This window comes from Sciurus carolinensis, chromosome 1, assembly GCF_902686445.1.
Source record: "Sciurus carolinensis chromosome 1, mSciCar1.2, whole genome shotgun sequence".
NCBI lineage: Eukaryota > Metazoa > Chordata > Mammalia > Rodentia > Sciuridae > Sciurus > Sciurus carolinensis.
The window spans coordinates 165882940-165897593 of NC_062213.1; the positions used below are offsets into that span (position 1 = coordinate 165882940).

At 54.6% G+C, this 14654-nt stretch overlaps 1 protein-coding gene across 5 annotated transcripts in view; it reads right to left on the reverse strand.

Annotated features, from left to right (window-relative positions):
• The window catches only part of Acot11 (acyl-CoA thioesterase 11), a 54676-nt gene that overhangs the window by 24347 nt on the left and 15675 nt on the right, over nucleotides 1-14654 (reverse strand). For all 5 annotated transcript variants that reach the window (XM_047557885.1, XM_047557855.1, XM_047557864.1 and 2 more), the window contains 2 exons: nucleotides 1982-2189; nucleotides 1036-1105 (listed from right to left, as the gene is read on the reverse strand). In XM_047557885.1, coding sequence (XP_047413841.1) covers nucleotides 1036-1105; nucleotides 1982-2120 — 209 coding nt within the window. In that variant the 5' untranslated portion in view covers nucleotides 2121-2189. The remainder of the gene's footprint in view (nucleotides 1-1035; nucleotides 1106-1981; nucleotides 2190-14654) is intronic.

Consider the following 14654-nt stretch of genomic DNA (forward strand, 5'->3'; position numbering starts at 1 on the left):
CCCCCCATACATATGGGAAATGTAGCCCCCTGGTCGGGAACAGAGACTTGGGTCAGACCAGCTGCCTGATAGTAGTTCCTGGGTCCTCCACTAGCTGTACGACCTTAAACAAGTTACCTTACTTCCCTGTGCCTCGGTTTCCTCCTCCATAAAATGAGGGAACTAATAGCCATGACCTCATACTGTTGTTCTGAGGATTAAATAAGTTAACATATTAAAAAGGTATTCCAAGCTGGACACAGTGGTGCATGCCTGTAATCCCAACAACTTGGGAGGCTAAGGCAGGAGGATCACAATTCAAGGCCAGTCTCAACAATTTAACGAGGCCCTAAGCAACTTATTGAGACCCTGTCCCAAATAAAAAATAAAAAGGGCTGGGGATGTGGTTCAGTGGTTAAGCACCTCTGGGTTCAATTCCTGGTCCAAAAAAAAAAAAGGCATTCCAAATAAGGTCTTGATATGAGTTCATTAATTATGACAAAGGTACCCTATAAATGTAAGCTTGTCTTCCCATGACGTTGCCCATCAGTCCAAGACAAGCTCAGCACAGTGCAACCAGTACAGTCATTAGAAAGATAAAACGGTCTCCCTTGGATAATGAGCTGCTTATCGACCTGGATGTGTGTGAACGGAGGGAGCTGGGCCAAGTTTCCAGCTCAGGCTTTGTCAAGGCACTTTGCCTAGGGGCCTCCTACAGTCCAGTGACCAGTGACCGCAGACAATGTTCGAGCTCAAAAAGGCATTCACCAGTCAAGCCTAATGCCTTCTATGTTCAGATAAGAAAACCGAGGCCCCAAGAGAGACCGACCTCCCAGAATCACATGGACCTTGAGGGACCCGGATGGTATCTCAGCAACACCTACTCAGCTCCACCCTGGCAGAGGGCCCACCCAGAAGCTCCCCTCCTTCCATTTTCAAAAGCCCCTGGTCAGACTCCAGGCAGCACGCAGCCTGGCCAGGCAGGGTCATGGCGGAGTGGCCCTGGGTTTGTGACAGGGAGACTGGAAGGGCCTTGAAGCAGGAAGGGCTGCTTACCTGATGGTGTGCTCAAAATAGATATCGTCCATGGAGGCTGTGACGCAGGGGCAGCCAGCGTGCCTCTCCGCTGGCATGGGAAGAAGAAAGCCAGATGTTAACAGGCTTCCCACGTCACTGGCCTCTGACCAAATGTCACCGCCCCAAGAAGCTTCTCCATCTGCCCACACCAAGGCCAACCCCAGCCTTCTTTCCAGTCCCTTCCCACCGTTGCCACACTTTGACCCTATTTCACAAATCTGGTTCCATTTATCTAGTGGCTGCCCCTTCTGCTAGACTGTGAAGAACTTGAGGGCAGGGATTTTTACCTCTTGTTCATTGCTTCACCCGGGTCCCAGAACAGAGCCCGGCTGTAGTACTCTCAATAAAGCAGCTGCTGAGTGCTGTCTAGCCTGACTTCCTGAGCACTCACGCACCACCCACCTGTTCCCTTCCCTGAGCCCCTCTCACCCTCAGGACCCGCTCAGGTACCCTAGCCCCTCGGAAACTCCTCCCTGTCCCCAGAGCTGGGTCAGGGTCTCTCAAACAGGGGTGAGGTCTTCTTGGCTATCCCCTACCACTGCCCCGCCAGACTGGGAATTCCCGGTGGGCTGGAGAACACCACCACAGCAGAGGGTGCGGCTCCCCTCAACACGGGGACCACAATCAGCAGCCGGCCGCCACCTCTGCTCAGAGCATCTGCAAGCCCGTAGTGAAGCAGCCCTGTCTGTGGCTGCGCCATGTGGACACAGGGGCCCAAGGGCAGGACACCAACACCCAGGGCGGTGGGTTCCGGGGGGCGAGAGAAGGCTGCCCCGAGCACTGGGAAACTAGGAGGGCACTTCAGGCATGTGCGCCAGCATGGGCAGAGGGGACACTCAGCGGGCAGTAACCATCTCCGAATGGAGGCCTCTGCTCCCAGTAGGTGGGGTCGTGCCTGGGAGGGCCAGGCCAAGCGCAGCCTCACCGGACAGACAGGCCATGGTGTCGATCCACTTGAGTAGCTGCCCGACACTCAGTTCTCCACGCTGGTTGGTGTGACAGGGCAGCACCAGCTGGCTCATCTGCACCTCTGTGGGGTTCCGGTACCCCTCGCTCTCTGCCATGGCGCCCTCGTCCCCTGCACGTGAGGTCGACTTCCGGGATGTGCGGCTGGAAAACACTGAGGCGAGGCCCTGGAGAACAGGAGAGGCAGAGAGATCAGTTGTCTGCAGTCTCCGGGTCTGCCCAGCCCTGTGACCTTAGGGCCTCAGGGACAGGAGCAACAGCCCAGGACCACCTCCCACAGCCCCACCAGGAGGGGGGGGCACCCTCCGGCCCGTGATCTCAGACCCCAGAAGATCCCTGGAAGCCGCCTGTGTTGTTTCCTTCTGGCCAACAACGCTGCGCTAACGCAACTTTGGATCTGAGGAAGGTGAGAGGAGAGAAGAAGAATACAGAAACTTCACCTCCTCACTTCTGCTTCTGGCCATGGGACAACTTTTGCTTTTTTTTTTTTTTGGTACCAGAGATTGACCCAGGGGCACTTAACCACTAAGCCATATCCCCAACCCTTTTTATATTTTATTTTGAAACAGGATCTTACTAAGTTGCTTAGGGCCTTGCTAAATTGCTGAGGCTGGCTTTGAACTTATGATCCTCCTGACTCAGCCTCCTTCCTGGGATTACAGGCACGTGCCATGGTATCCAGCTTAAGAAAGGAAATTCTTATACATGCTTCACAATGGATGAACCTTGAAAACATTATGTTAACTCAAACATGCCAGTCACAGAAGGTCAAATACTGTGTGATTCCATTCACAGGAGGTCCTTAGAGGAGTCAGATTCAGAGAGACAGAAGAATGACGATAGTTGGGCATGGTGTCACATGCCTATAATTCCAGTGACTTGGAAGGCTGATGCAGGACAATTGTAAACTCAAGGTCAGCCTGGGCAACTTAGTGAGACTGTCTCAAAATAAAAAGGGCTGGAAATGTAGCTCAGTGGTTCAACACCCTGAGTTCAATCCCTAGTACTGTAAAAAAGAAAGGAGAAGAGAAGGGGAGGGGAAGGGAAGGGAGGGGAAGGGAAGGAAGGGGAGGGAAGGGGAGGGGAGGGGAGGGGAGGGGAGGGGAGGGGAGGGAGAAAGGAAGGACTGTGGTTACCAGGAGCTAGGGAGGAAGAAATGGGGAGTTACTGTTTATTAAGTGTAGAGTTACAGTTTGGGAAGATGAAAAAGATCTGGAGACGGTTAGTAAGAATGGTTGCTTGATGGTTGTGCTTAATGCCACTAAACTATATAATTAAAAATATTGAAAATGGTACATTTTAAAAATGTAAATAGTGCAAACACTCCAGTTAAAAGGAGATTGATAAAGCAAGAACCACTCGCAAAGAGAAAGAGAAGGAAGGGAGGAAGGGACAGGAACTGACCCCTCTGAGCAGGGAGGCCCAGTGAGCTAGTGAGCCCTGCAGTAGGCCAGCTGGCCAGCCGGGAACTATTTCCAGCAAAGTGTTTCAAGGAGCAGCTCTGATTTCATCCCCACAGGGCCCCTTTCTTGAGCTCCTGGGCTCTTCAGTTGGCATCAGGAGCCTCCAGTGGGTGCTAATGCCTTGCGGCACTTGGACCTACTGACTGGGAGGGCTCTGGGCAGTCACTGGACAGCTGTCTGATCCAGGGCAGGGCTGCAGCAGCTGCCAGCTGGAGAACAGCAGGGAAGGTCTTCAAACGCACTCTCGAGAGGTGGAGTGTCAAGCTCGTAGCCCACCCTGTCTTCCTCTCCAGGCAGAAGAGGGGGCCTTGCCCGTCAGCCCCTGCAATGGGGACGAGGGAGGCAACCTGCCATCCCTCCCTGGTCAGTCTGTGAATTCAGGATCTGGGCAACCCTGTGTGTAAGAAAAATGAGGGACAGGCACTTGGATGCCAATTGTCACAGTCAATGCCAAGACTATGGTGATGATAACAATCACAGCTAATGTTTATATAGCATTTAAGTGTCCACATATTCTGCCAAGAACTTTACGTATATCAATTCAATTCTATTTTTACAACAAACCTGTGAGACAGGTACATTATTATCCCCATCGTACAGATGAGGAAACGGAGGTTAAGGAAATGGCAGAGCCTGGCTCCCATCCCTGAGATCTGGTGCAGTCTGAGCTCCTGCCCACCACACCAAGTTGCTTGCAAGGTCTCCGGAGGCCAAGACGAGGAGTCAGGGCCTCAGACGCAGCAGCAGAGCGTCATGACCAGATGGCGAGGCTGCCACGGCTGCAGTTGGGAGCAGTGCTGGCTTTTGTGCTGGGGGTCTGTGTGCCCAGATCATTCCCCCACGGCAACCCTAAGCTAATTCAATATATTCACAACAAACCAAGGTGACTTGTTCAAGGTCCTTGACCCCTCAAGTGGTAGAACTAGATTTGAACCAGGCCTGTCTGACCCAGAACTTCTATGGTTCCCAGAGATGCAGCTCGTTCCTGAGAGCCCCTGGGTACCAAGGTACAGAGCCGGGAAAGAAGAGTGACACAGTCCTGAGACCTCTCAGCCTGGGTGGCAGCTGATGGAGTGCCAGGCTGCCCAGCTTTCAGGTCCTCACAGGTGGCTTGAAGGCCGCTGTGGTCCAAGCAGCAGGACCTGTCACCATGGTAACCACTGCAAGGCATCGCGGGTCTGGCCATGCATTAGAGGCCTGCAGGGATCCGAGTAGCTGGCTTTCTGGGAGTAGAAGCAGGTAGAGAGGGAGGAGGCAGGTAGGGTCCATTTACCCACCCTCGTTCCAAACCCCTGTCACTCCCGGGAGTTCTAGGAAGAACAATCCAGAAAGAAGCCTGGGGAGAGCTGAGGAAATGTGAGAGGCAAGATGCAGCAGGCAGGTGGGCAGAGTAAAGGGAGCCAACCATCTGAGGTTCCTGGGCAGTCTGGACACACATACAGGGAAGCCCACCCCCCGCCTCACTGGGCCCTCACAAGGAAGGCAGAGGCGAGGACTGTGACCATCTTACAGATGAGGAAACTGAAGATGGACAAAGCCCTGGGCCAGCAATCAGCATGCTGAGCTCCAGTCCTCTCCCTACTTCTTGGTCAAGCAGTCCCTACTGTCGTGCTTCCCATTCTGTGAAACAGGAACCCTGCCTTCCGTTAGTCTCCTGTGCCTGAAGAGGGATCTTCTCCTCCTCTGTACTGGACCCTGGGCCAAACACCAAGAATACAATGACAACCTGAACCTAGAGGGGCCTAGCACACAGTAGGACCTCAAAGGTTTTCAGAAGGACAACCAAAGACAGACTTAAGTACAAACTCTAGCCTGTCCCTCAGGCACTGTGTGATCATGAGCAAGGGCCCTTCCTTCCCGAGTCACACCTGCCCTCACCAGCAAAGGAGAGAACCATCACTCCCTAAGGTACACAGACCTGGCTCCAGGATTCTGGGGTCTAAGCCAGCCCGGGGCCTAGCACGACAGTGGGATTCCCAGTCAGGAAGCTGCCGAGCACAGACACCCCATCAAACAGAAACACTATGCTCCTCAGATCAGGGCTGAGCCCTGCACCCTGGGCAAGCTGAGGACCTCACTGCTGCTATCACAGGATTCCTCTCACAGGAGGGGTGCAGAGAGCTGGGCAGGAGCAAAGGCCTGGGGGAAGAGCAGCCCAGGCAGCCCCGGGCAGAGTCTCTCAGACCCCACCTCCTCCCCCGGGCTCCGAGGCAGCCTGCCCGCAGGCAGGCCAGGCCTCCCTCTCGGGTGGGCAGCCAGCCAGCCAGGGAGGCAGGGCTGTGTGCAGTCAGGCAAGCTTTAACCAATGGGATCCCAGAGCAGGGCCACTCCTCCCAGGAGAGCAGAGACCCTGGCTAGAGTCAGGACCAAGGCAGCTGACAGGGCCTAGCTGCTGTGAAAGGGAGGGCATTCAGAGGTCAGAGAAGTGCCCTCCCATGCCAAGTGCTGGCCCCAGGCCACAGCCAACCTGGCCAGATTTAACGATCCTTAGTAGGCCCCAGCTGGTCACACCGTGGACTCTGTGTCCCTCCTCCTGGCCAGTCATGTCAGAGACCGGTTGAGTCAGAGCAGGAGAGACCACCTTGCCCAATCCCTTTGCAGCTGGGGGACAGAAGCATGGAGGGAAAGACTGGTCCAGTGCCGCCTAGCGGAAGGGGCAGAGACTGGCCGTCCTGGGCAGGGTTCCTGCTGGGCAATTCAACAACAGGCTTAACCATGATTTCCTCTCTCCCCTGAGTGTCTAAGTCCCAATAATTCCACCTCCTTAAATGCTCAGCCTCCCGCTGTCCTGACTTGCTCAGGTCCCTGAGCAGCTGGCTGTGGACTATTTCCACAGACTGTCCACGGGCTCATCCCTCCATTGCCTTCCAGCCTCCACACAGACCAGGGGGATATCCCCCGTCCCAGAGACTCAACCACAGTTACTCACTATGCCCTACTTTGCAGGGAGATCTGGTCAAGTCCTCAGAACTCCTACTACGGCCTTCACCCCTCCCTCTGACCTTAGGACCATAATGACCTTTCTTTTTTTGGTACTAGTGACTGAACCCAGGCCACCAAGCCACATCCCCAGCCCTTTTCATTTTTTATGTTGAGACAGGGACTCACTAAGTTGCTTGGGGCTGCGCTAAGGCTGGCCTCGAACTTGCATTCCTCCTGCCTCAGCCTCCTGAGCTGCTGGGGTTACAGGGGTGCACCACTGTGCCCGGCTTACAATGACCTTTCTAAAGGACAGCCCTCACCAGGCACTATCCCTGCTCAAGTCTCTTCGATGGCTCCCACAGTTGTCAGGAGCAAGGCCCAGCCACTGCAGCTTCTAGGCTAGACCCAGCGGCCAGTCTCCCAGCTCCAGGTCTCCCCCACCCCCACAGGAAGGCTGCTTCCGCCAGCATCCCTTCATCCGCCTCTTCTGCCCTGTGAGCCCCTCCTCTGCCACTTTCATCCTCCCAGCCCCACAGTCCCCAGGGAGAGTCAGGGCCTCCCAGGCTCCTGCAGGCTCCGGTCTCCCTCACAGCACTGACCAAGCCATGCCACCCCCACCACACCCACAGGACAAGACAAGACCCAGGCCCAGCACAGAGGATGCAGAACGACGGCCAGTAGAGGAGAGGAGGGAAAAGACGAATGAGGAGGCAGCTTTAGGGCCGAGACTTGAACAACCCGGAGGCCTGTGTGAGCTGCTGAGAGGCTGTGGGAACAGCAGGAAGGGGCCGGCACAGCAGTGGCTCGGGCAGTGTGAATCAGGGCGAAGCGCTGCAGCCGGGGAAATGCCAGGCGCACCACTGGGGTGGAGACAGGAGAGGACAGGGACGTGGTGAACAGACCCGGAGCTCCCAGAACCCACCGCAGGCTCCTGGGGAACCGTGTGGCCCAGAGCAATCGGTCAGGGCAGAGAGCATAGTGCTTGCGGGTCCCACTCCCAACAGCAGGCCCAGTGCAAAGGACGCCACCTGCCCTGGCAGGAGTCACAGGCTTGGACGGCTTCTAAAGAAGCCCACCGTGACACAGGCTGTGCACAGGCACTGGGGTTGGCCTGGCTTGGGTTCAAGACCGGTTCTACCACCTACCTGTGAAAACTCAGGCACACTGTTCAACATCCATGGGCCTCAATTCCCTTACCCATAAAAATGGGATTGTGATACCTACCTCCAAGTGCCACTATGGAAATGAAATTAAAGGAGATCGAGTGTATAAAGCTCCTACTCTATGGCTAGCTTTTACTGAGCACTTACTATTAACTTCAGAAAGAAAGCCAGGAAAGACCCAAACATAGTTGACGCTGAACTGTTTACATAGTACTTTCTACCCATAAGCTCACCAGAACCCTGCCACAGCCCGGTGAGGGGCCAGATTATGAGCTTCTTTAAGAGATTCTGGGACAATTCATAAAGCCAGTGATCTCAGGGCAGGACTTCAATCCTGGCCAAAGACCACAAAGCCAGAGTTCCTCCCCACAACCACCCCAACACTCCCAAGGGCATGGGGTGGGGCTGCGAGCCAGTCCCTTGAGGGGGCAGGGAGAGAAGGCCTCTGGCCCACCCTGGGAGCCATGGGCAAGGCCCCATGAAAGGCCTCATTGTCCCATCAGGTCAGGCTGAACAGTGTGAGCTAGCTGCCTAAACTGGATGCCTGTCCCCACCAGGGAGGCCCGCCCAGCACTCTTCCAGCTTCTCGAAGAGACCAGTGCAATCAAGGACAGCCCCTAAGCCATTTTCCCCCAGGCGAGCAGGAGCTCAGTCCACATTCCAAAGCTCCCCCTTAGGCCTGTTCCCTACCTTCCTCCCAAAAAAGGCTCTGAGGTAGATTCTACACACACACAGGGGACGCACACAGGATACACACGTACTGGGTCAGAAATGCAAACAAATCCAGTTAAAGGACCAAATAAGGGAGGAAAAGAGTATGGTAGGAATCCAGATCCTGCCATAGAGAACTGCATTTGCACTTGAGGTTCCTAGCAGACAAGGAGACAAAGGGTAGCAGTGGGTACCAAACTCTTAGGTAAAAGAGGAAGCCTTCATCCACGAAGCCATCCTGAGCCTGGGAGGAAGAATACCATGGGCTTCTGATTATCTAAACATCAGATTGTGCCAGGCACAGTGGCACACGCTTGTAATCCAGAGGACTTGGGAGGCTGAGGCTGGAGAATCACAAGTTTAAAGTCAGCCTCAGCAACTTAGCAAGGCCCTAAGCAACTTAGCAAGAACCTGTCTCAAAATAAAAAAAAATACAAAGGGCTGGGGATGTGACTCAGTGGTTAAGTGCCCCTGGGTTCAATCCCCAGTACAAAAATAAATAAATAAACCAGACCTCAGATGGTATCTTCACTTCCGTAACCCTGCTCTCCCTGGCTGCGTTATCTCCTCCCCATCTCAGAACTCTGGCACCCACGGCGTACTTCGCCTCTGTAGTGCTCTCCATAGTGACAATGCCCACTTAATCATGGGGTATTTGACAGACATCCAAACAGAAGATCCATAAAGCAGGAGCCCTCTCTGTACTCCTGGTGCCTACAGGGCCCAGAAGCACAGAGTGTAGCTTGTTGTGGTCCAACTGTATGCATTTGTTCAGTGAGTTCCCAACTCTCACTAGTGTCACCTCCCATAGGCAGGGAACACACAGATCATGAGGCCCTGCTCCTAACCCTGTCCCCTCAACCCATTCTAGAACAGACAGCCAGAACATCACCTGCCTTCCCCCACCCCCAAGGGTAAAAATAACCTTGTCTGAAATCTGACGCCGACCTGGCTGCCTACCCTCAACCAGGTCAGGGTCATCAGAACTGCCAGGGCCCACCAAGAAGCTGGCCAGGGGCCAGAGCAAGTGGAAAGGGCATTTCCTGAATGCCACCCCACACGCATCTCATCTGACCCAGGAGCAAATATTTGAGGCCCTATCACTGACCAAGTACATAAGGACCCCAGGTCAGAGAAGTCCCAAGTCCTGCCCAAGCTGCCCAGCTCTGGTCATAGAGCCAGGACTTGAGCACAGGCCTCCTGCCTGTCTAGCCTGCAGGCCTTTCCTGGGCACTACAAGTGAGAAGAGCTTGGAGACTGATCACACCTGGATGGCTGTGTGGATGAGGAAACAGGCACAAAGGGCTTTCTGTACAAGGTCTTAAGCAAATGGGCTTAGAGTCAGGCAGTCCTTGGGCAAGTCATTGAGTCCTTTCCTCCTTGGGAAGAACAGGACAAGCACCCCACCTCCACCCAGGGGCGGGACAAGGATCAAAGCAGATTCCTCCAGGCACAGTGGCACACGACCACAATCCCAGCGACTCTCGTAGCTGAGGCACAAGATTGCAAGCTCAGCGACTTAGCAAGGTCCTCAGCAACTTAGTGACAGGGCTGGGGATGCAGCTCAGTGGTAAGGTGCCCCTGGGTTCAGTAGGAGGGACTGAAAAAATAAAAAGCAGATCCCTAAGACTAAAGGCTACCGGCGAGGTGCCGTGCACATGCGAGGAAGTATGGCTCAGGGAGGCTGCAGACAGGGCGGCTGGCTCGGTGGGCGCTCACCTTCTCTGGACCACCAGAGACGGCAGCCTCGGTTTCTCACCTGAGGAGATGGAAATGTGGAGAAGGGAGGCAGCACGGAACAGGGGGTTCTGGAGTTCACAGATGGCACTGGAATCCCAACGTACCCTCCGCAGCAGAGGGGCCTCAGGCAACTGGCTTCCTCTCTGTCACTCAGCTAGACATTCATTCATCAACCACAGCACAAGCCCCACAGGGTCAGTGTCCTCACCTGGAAAATGGGAATCCTAAATACTGAGAGCGGTCCTGAGGCACAAAGGAGAGAACACAGGCAAAGGCAGAGGTCATTCTGTCCTCCGTGTTTTCAAGCTGTTACCCAAAGGCTAGGGTCTCCCCTGGCCTACCCCAGTGGGCAAGCTGAGTGAGGGCCATCTTCACGGGGTCCAGAAGGGAAGACAGGCATGGAATAAGAGGCAGCCTGGGGGGACGCTGGTAACCACAGGGGCAGCGGCTGCAGGAGTGTGTGGGGCCTGAGCCCGCGTGGGGGCTGGCGGCTGGGGCCTGCAGGACCGGGCCCAGTCTGTGGGGGCTGGGGTTCTGCTTAAGCCCAGCCAACTCCTCACTCCTTCTCTGGATTATTGGGTACTGTGCCTGCAGTATGCCCAGAACTGACGCCGCGTGGGACATGAGCAAGTGTTCTAACCTGCCTGGGCTTTTTTCACGAGCTTCTTCGGTAGGCATGCAGAGTGAGATGGAGAACAGAGGCTCTCCCTTAAGGGTTCAGTGTGCGCCGGGCACTGCGCTAAGCCTTTCACATGCAGTTTCTCTTTTAATCTTCACACAGTCCTGCGGTTATTAGTCCCATTTTACAGATGGGGGAACAGAGGCTCAGGGAGAATGGGCACCCTGAATATGCACACACAAAATCATGTAGCCAGCAAAGGGTAGGGGTGGGACTTGGGCTGAGTCTACTTAACTCCAAGGCTGCTTGGCCAGTCTGTTGTAACTGCCTCTGCCACCTGGCAGGCAGAGCTGTCACTGCTGCCTCCCGGCACTTGTGACAGCTGTGGAGTCAGGACTCCCTAGAAGCTCCCCATCTACTCTCAAGTCCCCTGCAGGAAGAGCTGTGGTGTCAGTCCCCTACCGTCCAGGGTCAAGGTGCTTTCTGGAACACTGACCCAGTGAGCTACCCCCAGTGAGGACACTGGGAGCTTTCTGGGAGCTGAAGACTGTTCCTTGCAAATCCTCCGCTCTCAGGAGCAGACACCTCATGGTCAGCCAGATGGGCCTCTCTCCAGTGTAGCAATGCCACCTGCCACAATCCATCCACTGACTGTCCAGCATGGGCTTGCTTGCTCCCTCAGACCACAGGCTCACTCTCTGACACAAACCCTTCTACTGAGAAGCACATCTGCCTGTCCAGTTCTCCCAGCGCCCACCTCACCTCCACCCCTGCTGCCTCCCTGTGGCTCCCACCCTTTGGGCCCTTTGCCACCCCCACTCCCTTCCTCCAAAATGCCCCAGAAAGAGGCCAGGAGGGTTCTGACCACAAGCGTGACTGATGCCTCCCCCTACCCTGCCTTGTGCTGTCCTGGTCACTCCCCTGAGGACCAGGACAGCACCCAACCTAGAACCCGCTTTCACAGGCAATCACCTCATGTGAGCCCCAGCAGCTAGGTGGCCATTCAGGGGCTGTGAAGGACAGACCTGGCCTCTCCTCATCAGAGCCCTACATGCCTTCCGTGCCAGACAGCCAAGGCTGCTGCCTGCCACCACCTCTAGGTCACCATGGCAACAGGCAACCAGGCAATAGGCCCAGGCCCTGCCATCCTGCAAGCCGCCTCATTTACCCTGGAACTGGGCACTGCAGCTACCAGCATCACAATTCTCCGGCAGGAAAGAGGGAGGGAGAAAGGGAGAAAAAGAGAGAGAGAGAGAGAGAGAGAGAGCGCACAGGCGGGAAGGGAGAAGAAGAGAGAATAGCTATAGACAGAGAGGGAAAAACAGTTGTAGAGAGAGTGGAACAAAGGCAGAGGAGGGAAAAGAAAAAGAATAGAAAAGGGATGAGGTCAGAGAGAGGGGAAAAAAAGAGGCTGACAGGGAGCACAGCAAGCAGAAGGGACACACACACACACAGCGGAGGGAGGAGGGAGGCCGAAGGGCCACCCCCACCCCCAAACACACACACCACACACCACATTCCTCTGGCTTGAGCTGCTCTCAGCCTGGGGATTCTGGCAGCAGCTGGGACTTCCTGCCCCAGGAAGCGAGCAGCCTGGTGGGCCCCTCCTGCTGAGGGCAAGTGGGGCCCTTCTCCCAGCCCCTCAGGCCACACCTCCCCACTGGGCAGTCCTTCAGCCCCCAGGCCCTGGCCTCAGAGCTTTCCCACCACCTCAGTCTCCTCCTTCCCACCTTACCCAGTTTCCCGGCACAACACAACTTATTTCGCTCTGAAATAATTATTTCTCTCTGAGCATTCCCAGGCAGGGCGGAGCCGGCCAGCCAGGGCTGTAATTTGCCCACTGAGGACATTCTCTTAAGCTGTGCAGGTGGAGCAGGCCTCAGAAGGAGGCTTAGCAGAGGAACACCAACCCTGTGGGGCTGCTTCAAAGGCTCTAAACTGTCAAAGCTGAGGGTTGAGAGGCCCAGCCAGCCTAGCTGGCCCAGCAGAGGCTGCGGAGCAGAACAGGCTGAGCACAGCGCACTTCCCTCACCTCAACGTGCCTTTAACCTGTCCTATCCCGCAATAACCCCAATACCACACACAGAGGAACTGGAGCCCACAAGACAGGCTTATTGAAGAAAAACAAAACAAACAAACAAAAAAAAAAAACAAGAAAGGTGGAGAGAAGAAAGAAAAACACAGGAAGGCACTGGGTGGGCAGAGGGTGGAGGCCTGGCTGAGCAGGCTCAGACTGTGCTGGCTCCTGCCCTGTCTGGTGGGCTGGATAACCGGAAGCCATTTACCTAAGCCACTCCAAACCTCACTTTCCACATCTCTAAAATGGGAAGAGGACTACCAAAGAGAGGATTCAAAGAGATTACATGTGGAAAGAATAGGACCTGACCCACAGGAAGGTCCCCAACCCTGCAGATCTTTGTGTTGCTAAAAAGCCAGGCATGGCCGGTAGGTGGCACACACCTGTAATCCCAGCGGCTCCAGAGGCCAAGGCAGGAGGATCAAAGCCAACATCAGCAAAAGCGAGGCCCTAAGCAACTCAGTCTCTAAATAAAATACAAAATAGGGCTGGAGATGTGGCTCAGTGGTTGAGTGCCCCTGAGTTCAATCCCTGGTACCAAAAAGAAAAAAGAAAGGAAAAAAAAAAAAAAAGCCAGGCATGGTTGAAAGACACAAGAAGCTGCCTAGAGAGGAAGAGCCTGAGTAGGTCCCTGGGTAAGAGACATCTGCTGAGACTGGTCAGGAGGCCCTCCCAGCCTCAGCCTGTGACAATGACATTCACTTTTCCTCCCAGTACTGGCAGATGAACACAAAATCTGTCTACCACCAGGGCTTCATTTCAATGAAGAATCAGGGTTGAACAAGACGAAGTCCATGTCCCTTCATGTGGGCTCCCACAGATGTCCACACAGTCCAACACTCAATTGCTTTGACTCTTCTTACTTCCCAGACCCCTGGAAGGCTCAAGACCCTCAGGAGGGAAACAAGCTTTTGGAATCAAACGTGGCAATCACTGGAAGCCAGCTTGGGGTAACTAAGAACGATACATGCCGGGCACAGGGAGGGGCCCACTTCAAAACCAGTAGACACAACTGCAGATTTTGCATTTGCATAGACCCCAAACATTCTAAGTGCTCAGTGAAAATACATGAACTTGAAACCAAGAGGCGTCTCCAGTGGGGTACCCTGTGCCTGCTCCATTCGACACTGGATTGGATTGATTGAGTGAAGATCCCTGGCCATGGAAGGCCACCTGAAAGTCTGTAACACACAAGACCAAGCAAATGAAGCCAAGTACAGTGGCTCACACCTGTAATCCCAGGGCCTTGGCAGGCCTAGGTAGGAGGATCACAAGTTCAAGGTCCGCCTGGGCAACTTAGCAAGACCTGCCTCAAAATTTTAATTTTTTTTTTTTTTTTTTTCTTTTTTTGCAGTGCTGGGGATTGAACCCAGCGCCTTGGGCTTGTAAGGCAGGCACTCTACCAACCGAGCTATCTCCCCAGCCCCTAAACAATTTTTTAAAGGGTGAGAGATATAGCTCAGTGGTAGAGCACCCCCAGGTCCCAAGCCCAGTACTGAAAGGAAAAAAAAAAAAAAAGACCAAGCAGATGAAAATGAAAAAGGCTCATTTTGCTGGCCTGCATGTATGTGTTTCTGTCGCCGTCCCTTTGTTTGTGTGTGAGGGTGGCTCCAGCTTAATAGCTGTTTATGTGAAAACAGCCTCATGATTTAGTCTGTCCACAAACTCAACAGTGACAATCCTGCTGTAACCAAACCCGGGCCTTGTGGCTGCTGAAGGCTCACTGCTGCGGTGGAGGTGGGTGGTGAGGGGTCCCATTTAGGGAAGGAGTGACTCAGAGCTGGGAGGAGACAGCTGGGTTTTGCAGCAGCATGAGGCCTGGCGCTGTGATGGGGAAGAGAGGGGTCAGGACCAGGAGGGACAACCAGGCTGCAGGAGGGATTGTGGGGGGCGGGGGCCAGCCTGGGAGGGGGGGGTGCTTCTGGCTGCAGAGCAGA